At 41.0% G+C, this 10,787-nt stretch overlaps 1 protein-coding gene across 1 annotated transcript in view; it reads left to right on the top strand.

The window, feature by feature from the left end:
* Positions 1–4,807: 4,807 nt before the first annotated feature.
* Positions 4,808–10,787, top strand: part of Atp13a4 (ATPase 13A4) — a 164,198-nt gene continuing 158,218 nt past the window's right edge. Inside the window, exon 1 of the mRNA XM_023704135.1 lies at positions 4,808–4,986. Coding sequence (XP_023559903.1) covers positions 4,924–4,986 — 63 coding nt within the window. The 5' untranslated portion in view covers positions 4,808–4,923. The remainder of the gene's footprint in view (positions 4,987–10,787) is intronic.

The raw sequence follows: 10,787 nt of genomic DNA, 5'->3' as shown, positions 1-10,787 counted from the left end.
TTCACTATAAAATGGTCCTTTATCTCTCTCTCTCTCTCTCTCTCTCTCTGTTTTGTCAGGATGGGTGTTCTATTGCAGTTAGAGATGCTGGTCAGTGAGGACTCAGAACATAAGAGAACCTATGCTGTGACATCCTGTAACTCAGTGGTGTACCAGATTTTCTGTCCAAGGAGATTATGGGGTCACAGAGGAAAATGATTGACCATGTATATTGTGCCTAAGGAGAGTCACCTAGAGAGAAAAAATTCTCTTAGGCTTTCACACAGAGCAAATTGGTCAAGCAATGGCCGTGACTCATCCAGATGGTTGACACTGATGAAAGATCTACAAATTGCTATACATGGATTCAGGGTAAGTCCTGAGGGGATTTGACTGGCCTTGTGAGATACAAAAGTTACATTTTTAGTTATATAGGTCTTGCTTTAACTTGGTCTTAACCATCCAGCAGGAAAGAATAACCACGAGGTATAAAAGTAATGCCATATTAATATGCTAAGCTATAAAAGGCTCAAGTCAACAACTTCTGACAATTGCCAGTTCTGCTGATAACCCACTACTTTTATGGACTGATGGACTACATTGGGTTATTTGCTGAATTCAAGTGTGTACAATCTTTAGACTGGCTTCAAGTATGTAAAGGTCCTTTAAAGACTTCTCCAAATACAGCCTGTGGGTTTCTTCCCCCCAGAAAGCTTTCAATGATCTGACATTTGGCTTAAATATCGTGAGCCCGTAACACAAGTTTATCCCTCTTATAGCACAGTAAACAATGTTCTGATGATTGGCAATACGCTTTCTTTATCCATCTACCTGCTGATGGACATTTAACTATTTTTTTATTACATCTTATTTATTTATTTGAATATAACCTAATTAGTTGGGAAAACATATTATATAATTAAAAGGAGGAAAGAGAAACACTGATAATTTACTCTTTGAAAAGAGAGAAAAAAATTTTACACAAGCATGACTAAGAGGAAATTGCATTTCTTTAGGTTCTACTCTCTGTATGACTCTTTAGAGGAAAAAAATGAAATATTTAAAATGATTGAGTTTGACGTCTTAACACCTATTTTAAGATTATGTCAATTTTAAATATTCTCAGCTTGGAGACAGATGGTTCAATCTGTAGCAGAAGATAAAAAACAAGATTTCACTATGATGAGATGTGCTGCTGTAAACATGGGTGTGCAATGAGCGTTCTAACACGATGCTTCTAACTCTTCTGGGAAGATACCTAGATAAGAACCAACTGGGTCAAATGAAATTTCTAATTTCAGTGTTTGGGGAATCTCCATCCTGATTTCCATAGTGATTTTCCAGTCTACATTCCCACCAATAGTGCAGGAATGCTTGTCCCCTCACCACATGCAGCCTGGTCACTCTTTATTCTTATTTGATATCTTTTTGAAAAATACTTATTTATTTGCTACAGGGCCTCACTATGCAGCTTGTACTCATAGTGATCCTCCTATCTCAGCCTCCTCAGTGCTAGGATTGCAGGTGTGCACCACCATGCTTGGCTTTGGCTGCTGGCATGACAGTGTGGTTCCTGGGATCAAACCCAGGTCCTTGCACTTGCCAGGCAGGAGCTTAGACTGCTGAGCTATCTTCCCAGTCTCTCTTATTTGATATCTTGAAACCATATGCAAAGGGAAATAACTCAGACACAAGCTTTGATATTGCATGCTTTCTCATATAAGAGAAACCCTAATTATAAAGTGAGAGAAAATAAAAGATAGTAAGGAGTGGAGGCAGAGTTTTCTCAAACAAGAAGGAAATGGAGAGATGATGGGTGAGAAGAGGGAGGGAGCAAAGGGGATGACAGGGGAATGTTGAGGTGTTGTGCACCTGCACCAGCTCCACACAAGGGAAGTCAGCAGTGTGCACTGCAATCACGTGCTCATGAAGAGAAAGGAGAAGTCACTGCTGCAGCATCATTGGATTCCTTTGCTGGGGAAAGTTGGCTTGGAGCTTCTCCTCTGGGTCCTACCTGCTGGCCTTACCTCACAATGCCCCATGGATTGCCAAGAGTACTCAGGATGCCAGCCAGAAGGGCAGCTACAGAGAGGACAACGCGATATGTGCTGCCTGCTCCAGGCATTGCGGAAGCTCCACCACTCCACACCCTAACACTTGACTGTCAAGATGAAGTCTTATTTATTTATTTATCTTTTTGAAACAGGGTTTTGGGGCTGACCAAATAGCTCAGCGGATTAAAGTGCCTGCAAGCAGGTGCAGGGGCCGGGGGTTCGATTCCCAAGCCTGCTGTGCCAGCCCCATCTCCGGGGCACACTGAGACAACAATTGAGACTAGGCGTGGTGGTGCACGCCTGTAATCCCAGCTCTTAGGAGTCTGTAAACAGGTGGATCACTAGGAGTCCAAACTAGTAGTGAGACCCTGAACACCCTGTAGAGCCTTCCCTAAAATACAAAAAAAGAAAAGAAAAGAAAAGAAAAGAAACAGGCTTTCAATATGTAGTTAGTTCAGGCTGGTCTTGAACACACTTTTAGCCCAGACTGGCCTCAAACTCAGCTTCCTCAGTGCTAGGATTATGGGTGTGCCCCACTATGCCCACCCAGCTCAAGAGATGAACTTTCAAAATCAACCATTTATTTTTTTTCTCTGCTAAACATACTAAATGGGTATAAAATATTCATTTACATCTTTAAAGTATAATTTTCACATAAAAATGCAAATTTTTCTTCCACAAAATCCACCATTTTAAGGTGTGCAATTCAGCAAATTCTTTTTTTTTTTTTTTGCAAATTCTATCACATTCACAAAATTGTGAAGCTGGCACTAATTCCAGGTCATTTTCACCATCTCCCTGAAAACTCTATACCCTTCCTACCTTGACCTTGTGATAAAACATTAATGTTAATTGTATTACTAACTAATATATCTATTTAGTTAAATTTTACTTATAATTTTTTGAAACTCATACAAATATATATTATAATAATTAATGTTACAATGAGTTTGTTTAGCTTGCAATTTTTGTGTGTTTATCTTACTTGTTTTAACATTTGCTCAAGATTTTTAGGTGCACACACGTACACACATTTGTGTTGGCCAGGTTGCAGATAGCAGGGCCAAGTGTCATTCCTATCTTGATGGATAGGAGTAGACATGGAAAATAAAATAAGTATTGGTTATTGAACAACTTCTGTTTCCTAAGCACTGTGCCTCAAAACACAGTTTTGGCAGAAAAGTTATTATTGTGGTGTTTATTTTACCTGCGAAGAAATGTAGGTGGGGGCCGGGGAGCTGGCTCAGTGGAATAAGTGCTTCCCTGGCAAGCGCGAGGACCTGAGTTCAATCCCTGGTTCCGGAAAAAAAAAAAAAAGAAGTGTAGGTGTGTGGAGTTTGAGTAACCTAGTAGAGCTCAATATGCCATGCCTGCCAGCTAACAAAGGCCAAATCTAAGTCCAAGCTCTCCAGATTCAGAGCATGGCATGGCGTGAACCACTTTGCTCTACTGCCTGCTGTTAAATTGGGCGCCCATCTCAGTCCCCCTCCATCGGCTCTCACAAGCCTCTCATTCCTACTGTCACCTTGCCGCCAGATATTACGAGAGGAGAAGCACCGGTGCCTGCTTTTCTTTTCTTTTTATTTCATGCATGTATTTGGTACAGGGTCTCACTACGCAGACCAGACTCCTAGTGATCCTCCTGTTTTCAGCCTCCCCAGCGCTGGGATTATAGCCGTGCACCACCCGCCCAGACTCGATTGCCTGTTTGGCGCACCCTGGGGGGCGGGACTGGTGTGACACGCGGGACTGGGGATTGAACCCTGGTCCCTGTGCTTGCGAAAGCTGGCGCTTAGTCTGCTGAGCTATCTCGTAGGCCAAATTCCTGCTTTTAAATGGTCACACCAAGAGCAGCACAGAGAAGCAGATGGAAACCAGGCATTTTCCAGAGCCAAGTTAGCCTGGTGCTTCCCTTCACCTTATCAGGACTTCTGCCGTTGTCTTAGACTTACGTTTACGGTCCGAGAACAGAAACCACCTCTGACATAGCTGTTTGTGAGTTTGAGTCCTTCTGTTACTCCGAAGGTGGCCAATATGCCTGGACTTACTAATGTCCTCTCTGTATTCAATGTTCACTGAATAATTTGGGAAAACATTTAAAAATGAGTCTTTTTGTACAGTCACTGGAACATTCTATTTTAAAAAATCTTTAAGTGGCTTAAGCACCAACATTTGAAGGAAAGGAGACCACATAGCCTAGATTGCTTATACCTCTACTTTTTCCACGTATTTCAAAAAAGTCAACATAGCTCCATATATGTGGTAGGTAGAATGTTTTCTGCATGTACGAAGAAATGCAATTACGAATGTCTTTGGAAAAAGATCAGTGATAATTTGTACCTGTGTAAACAAAGTGAATGAGGGTACTATTATAAACCTATGGATTGGGGCTTTCATGAAGCCAATTAAATCTGCAGTGCTGCGAGTCTCCCCCCTGCCCCAGTTCCACAGCTCTCAGAAATAAAGCAGCGACTTGGGACTTCTTGCACCCGCTCCTCTGGAGGGTTCTGCCAGCTCTGCATTGTCCCACTGGATTTGTAGTCAGATGTCTGAGGCTGGCAGACACTGGGCAGGCAGTGAGTTCTTTCACTGTAAGTTGGGCAGAAAAAGATTGGCATGGGCGCAGCCTCCTCTGAGACAGCTGCTCTGCGAGAAGGCAGTTAGCAAGGCACAGCCAGAAATTCCTCCTAGCCAGGGGCCTGTGGGTGGAGTCTGGTTTGTGAAGTATTGTCATTCGCGGAGAGAAGGTGTGTACTGAAGGAGGAGTGTAACCTGGAGGATCACTAACCCCTTTAGCCAGTTGGGGCACAGCTGCCACGGTGGCTCTGCCAGTTCATCCTACAAGTGTCTGCTCAGGAGGGCAAGGCAGGAAGAGTGGCATCACTTTTTCATGGGGGACACCTGTGGGAAGCAGCAGAAGGCGGTGCTCAATGAAGGACAAGAAAATGAGATGGTAAGATTCCAACCCCATGCCCTATTCCCCTCTTTCCACTCCTTCACTCCAACAGACAGAGAGACAGACAGACAGACAGACAGATAGATAGACAGACAGACAGACAGGCAGGCAGGCAGGCAGGCAGGCAGGCAGGTAGACAGACAGACAGACACGCACGCGCATGCATACACACACTGATACGCACATTTTTCTCTACATTTTGGCCGTGGGATGTCATTAGAAAGGGGATAATGTCCAAGAAGTCTCTCTGTCCCACAAATGCAACCTCTGACAGCAGACATTGGTGAGAATGAAAATATTGTATTCATTTTTATCAGGAATGTTTTCTTTTAAACAGAAAACAGAAAGGGAGAGAAGCACAGTGCCACTTGATAATTCATGGCTGAGCCTTGTCAGGAGAACAAGTCTGTTCAAGAAGTCCAGTCATTTCAGTGGTCCCCAGTGTGAAGAACAGAGCCCTTCAATGGGAAGGAGAAAACATCAGTAGGGAAGCAGCAGCCGGCCGGGTCTCTGACCCTTTTTCTCTTCTTGCACATCTTGTTTGCAAGGCTGCTGGACAGAGAAGACATAAAATATTAACAATGATCAGCCTACACACATTTCTTTTTACTTCTAGAGTTTTACTTGTTGCTCCCTCCTTACAGAGATTGGTCACAGCAAACTTTCAGTAGTTCTTTTATTTTAAATGTGTTCTCATCTTAGGAAGTGTGAGAAAATCAGAGATGACTCTTACGTTCTTGGTGAATTTAAAGTTATATTTCTCAATTACAATGTAATCGAGAGAGTTAGAAATGTGCACTTCTTTTAATAAGGTCTTTGTGTTAATTGTGTAAGCATAATCTTTTATGCCAGTAATGATGTAATTAAAATGTTAAAATGTGATGCTTTCATTCTATAACAGCATTTTTTTTTATCTGCCTGGAATTAATATACAAATAACAAACCCAAAAGATATTTACTTAAAATGTTTTCTTGGTTAATTGCTTGAGCCCTGCCTATTAAATTCTTTGTTCTAAAACTGGTCTTTCAAGTTTAATCTGCTTACCTGTTCCTATAGCAACAACACTTTTTTTTGGACCTTCAAAAGTAGATTTCTTCTATCAAAGCTAAAAAAAAAAAATTAAAAAGAAATACAAGGCACTGTAGCTCAGATAGCTTTCTTACCCATGGCCTTCCTTCTTTTGGACTTGCCTGCTGAGTGACAGCTGTCTCCCAGGCCCTACACAAGTATCTCCAGAAGTGGCTTTCTGGTCTCATGTTGGATAGCGTCCTTATTTCTCTGAAGTGTTCTCTGAAGAGAAATGCATTCCATTCCTCATGATATTAAGTTGAAAACTCTATGCTCATCTTGAGCACCTGTGCCAGAAGGCAAGAGTTCCATCTCTATAATGGTGTGCTTTGTTCTCCTCCTTCACTTGGAAGCTTAGCTACTCTTTTCTGCTCTTTGGCAGTTTGTCTGTGAAGCATTGTTAAGAATCATCATTGAGATTCATCGCTTTTCCAGAAAACATACTTGGTTCTAGGCAAAGTATTGCCTCTTCTCCACTAACAGAACGTTCCCACCAAAGCGATTTTCTTCATTGCAACACCAGTGAAAACATAGGGTGTCAACCTAGCTCTGTGTGCAGGTGTGGGCGCAGCTGGGATGGGGCCTCCACTGTAGAAAGAGACACTGTGCTTGCTGCTGGGACGTCAGGTGGCCAGGGGCTCAGTAGGGCTGTAGCAGAACTAGTGCTCCCCATCCTGTCCTGACTGCAGACCTGTGGCCCCTTGTTGGCACCATGTTTGACATCGCATCCCTTTGTCACTCACTGCTCTTTCATCTAGAGCTGTAAACTTCAAACATTTGCAAGATAGCTCACATATATTGTACACATTTTTATATCAAAAAAGGGAAGTTGGTGCTGTGATTCTTGTTATAAAGGTGGGGAAGATGCACAGGGAATTTGCTTAAGGTTGAAGGAGCCAATAAATCTAGGAGTGAGAGTGCTTACATTGGTTACTTTCCCTTGGTAGCTCTGTATCTCTGGACTTGGATGTTATCCATTGGTACCTCTTGGACTCTTACTAGAGCCAACTTCCTTTCTTAATAAAATAGCCAAGCACACCTTCTGATACTCCTAGATATCTCCAGGATATGTTCTGTACTACAGGGCTTGCATTTCCTAAATAAGCCTGACTCCTCTGACTTCTAAGATAATCCTTCTCAGGAAGCCAACGTTGTCTAGAAGTGCGTTACATCAGTGTTTACAGTTTCCTTCTTTATAAATACCTTGAGTGTGGACATTTACAAAAGTGAATTCTCTGATGATAGAAATGACATCAGATTCCAAGAGAAAGTAGAATTCTGGAATTTGTTTCTCGTGTTGAGAAAGAACAGGAATATTTAGAGGCTGAACAACAGGGGGATAATTTTCTATTCTAGAATAAAAGAAAGAAGAACAAAAGAGCTACTGTAGGTGATTTGGTAGTCATATTGCTCAATGAAAAATGAGGAAGGAATGAAAAGAAGAAAGAATTTGTTGTTAGGACAAAGATGGGAGGAGGAGAAAGTGGCCTTCAGGAAACGTTCACTTGATTGCTGCTTCCTACAGGCCTCAAGCAGGAGGAACTCAGAGAACAGTATGACCAAGTGGAAGGCGGGCTCCCGTTGGCCTCAGGCTGGCCACTGTCCTGCTCTAGCCTTGGTTTTATTGCATATAGAGTGGAGGTGGTCCTTGTGCCCCTGCCTGTCTCATAGGGCTCTTAGGGGGATTAGCTGAGAATATCCCTGTGGAAGTATTTTGAGAAGTTAACAATTTCAGAGTGTGAGCTGCTACTGTCCAAACAAAGGTAGGTGGACTCAGGGCTGCCACAGTTAAGCAACTGAAAGAATCCAAACACACATAAGATGAGGTCATCTCTTCTCGAATGAAGTGATGACTACAGAAATACATATTCATTTGTTTTTTACAAGGACTACGTAGAGAGGCGTTGAGTTTCCTTGTACCTGTTCTGTGGCACTCACTTTGGTAAGATTCCCATTTGACATTCAATTCTTTTAGTTGTAAAGTGTGAGAAGATGCTATTTTTATTTATTTATTTATTTATTTATTTATTTATTTATTTTGCATGTATTTAGTACAGGGTCTACAGGGTCTCACTATGTAGCTCAGACTCATGGTGATCCTCCTGTTTTCAGCCTCCCAAGTGCTGGGATTACAGGCGCACACCACCACACCCAGTTTCAATTGCTGTCTCAGCATGCACCAGGGGTGGGGCCCGCATGGCACACTGGGGATTGAACCGAGTCCCTGCGTCTGCCTGAGCAGGCTCTTTAATCCTCTGAGCTATCTGGCTGATCCTGGTATTTCTATTTTGAAAGAACTTAAAGCCACTAATGTTCATCTCTTTATACTATAACTGAACAAAGATATCATGGGTTAGTTTGATGCAAACACTGCTCACATTAATGAATTATAATCTTCCTGGTTTCTGATTATAAAGACAATGTAGAGTTTCTTTTTTTTTTTTTTTAATATTGAAGTGACAAATAAGGGTCTAAAGAGTGAAATAATGATTTCTGAGGTTTTATCTAGATATGATGATATTATTGTATCAGTGGTACTTCCATAGTTGTGAAACTGTATAAGCACAATTCACCACTTTCTAATTATTTTACTACAATTTCTTCTTAGCTCTACTCTGCAAATTCTATCTGTTGTGCCTGCGTTATAGAAATCCTACATAACATCTGCCCAACTGCACCTCTTTCTCCAGTTCCTTATTCAATGATTCCTTATTCAATTTCTTATTAAACTGCGCTAGTAGCTTAAATGAGTAATGTTTGTAGTATTCATGCCATGGAAATCTGCAAAAGCTACACTCAGACTTCCACCCTGCTCTATTTAAAGCCAATGTGTCTTTTTCTGTAATTACTGTAATTACTCATCATATCTAGATATAAACTCATGAAAACAAGGGGTGGGCAAAATACATGGTGAATGTCTAAATTAAAAATTTTATTACTAGCAGTGAATGGTCAAATTTTTCACTTTGACTAACTCTATATGTTAATGTCTGTAATTTATACAACTACATTGAAGACAGCAATGTACAGTACAAAAATCATGATTGAATACCTCCCGTGCTATTCTACTAAATATGTACTGTTTTTGTAGTTAAATATCTTATCAATTATTATTATACTCTCTTTAAAATAAACTGAAATATTAAAAAGTAAAAGGGACAAGAAAAAAACTAAGGTTTATTGAAAGCAAGTGTTAATGTTTACTTACTTGAGCAGTCTTGCATGCCTATATCTGTTAATCTGAACAGATTTGACGATAAACAATGTAATATAACAACCATTGTTAATTTTTTATTCTTGTTTGAAATTCTTTACCATATATGGTACAGAATTGTATGTTACTCTGTTTCTGTCTTTGTTTTTGCTATTTGGTTTCACTTTTGTTTTTGTTTTTGCTCTTTAAAATAAAAAAAATCCACCAAAATTTTTTTATTACACTAAAAAATTACAGTAAAAGACACATTGCCCCAAATCCTCTTCCTTTATGGATGTGTTTATGAGTTTGAAGCTCAGGAATCTCTCCTTTCTATAGTGGCTAACAAGAAGCTACTGAGGCAGAAATTTCAATAGGTATTAGGGTGAAGGCAAGCCGTGAGGTAAATTGCATTCATTTAGTGCAATTTGTTGTAATGCTTGGAAATTACAGTGAAGCATACTTTTCACACCAAATATTTGGAAGTAAGGAAAGATTATCTTCAAGAAGTTTAAACTTTTAAAAATGGAAATTGTTTAGAACTTTCCAGTATCTAATGAAGCTTGTAGAGAAATGCAAAATTGTCTTCAGAAGACAAAATACCTCCCAGGCCAGCACGATTTGTAATTTGATTGACTGAATTATTTTGTGTAAGGCAGGCACACAGTGGTCAGGAGGAGAGACGGCCAGGGAAGATTCTAGAAGCTGCTTTAAGCCCTGTGCTTGCACCCAGCTCCACAGGCAGGACAGCTGCGACAGGGCCAGTGCTGCTGAATTAATTCCAACCGCCACCCAAGGATGATGGAAAAATAGCATGCATATTCAAATTTTAAAAATTTATTACAGTTAAAAAACACACCGTCATTAACACTCCTTAAAGTATCCCCTGTCACTTGCAAAACATGGCAAAGTGTCCTTATTCAAATACATTATTCACTGGAGCTGGCATCATGGGACTTCTGGCTCTTCCTCAGAGTCAGATGACCAGGAAAGGTCCAGGTTTTGAATTGCTTCAGGATACTGAGGCATCCAGGACAGTACAGCTAAGGACACTCGGGAAAGAAGACGTTTGCTTCAGAAAGTGGCAAGGACAATGGGATGAACAAAAGTGTTCAAAAGCGAGGGGGAGAATTTTTTTTTTAAACATTTATTTATTTATTTATTTATTTAGTGTGTGTGTGTGTGTGTGTGTGTGTGGCCAGCTCAGCCCACCAGGGGGTGGGGCTGGCTGGCATGTGGTGCTGGGGGATTGAACCGCAGTCCCTGTGCTTTGCTAAGCTTGTTCCAAGTAGGTGCTTTAGACCACTGAGCCATCTCACCAGCCCCATAAATGAATTCCATTGCATGGGCATAGTGTTAACTGTCATTCTGAAATCAGTTGTCTTATTTTTTTTTTCCTTTGGTAGAACCAGGGATTGAACTCAGGCCTTTGCACTTGCCAGGGAAGCACTTACTCCAGTGAGCCATCTCCCTTGCCCTGAGGGGGAGAATTTTGAGGGGACCTCATGGCAATGTTATTGCAATGAAAAAAAATGT

The sequence above is a fragment of the Octodon degus genome, unplaced genomic scaffold (genome assembly GCF_000260255.1).
Source record: "Octodon degus isolate 3935 unplaced genomic scaffold, OctDeg1.0 scaffold00189, whole genome shotgun sequence".
Taxonomy (NCBI): Eukaryota; Metazoa; Chordata; class Mammalia; order Rodentia; family Octodontidae; genus Octodon; species Octodon degus.
This window is presented reverse-complemented; position numbering and strand designations above follow the sequence as displayed.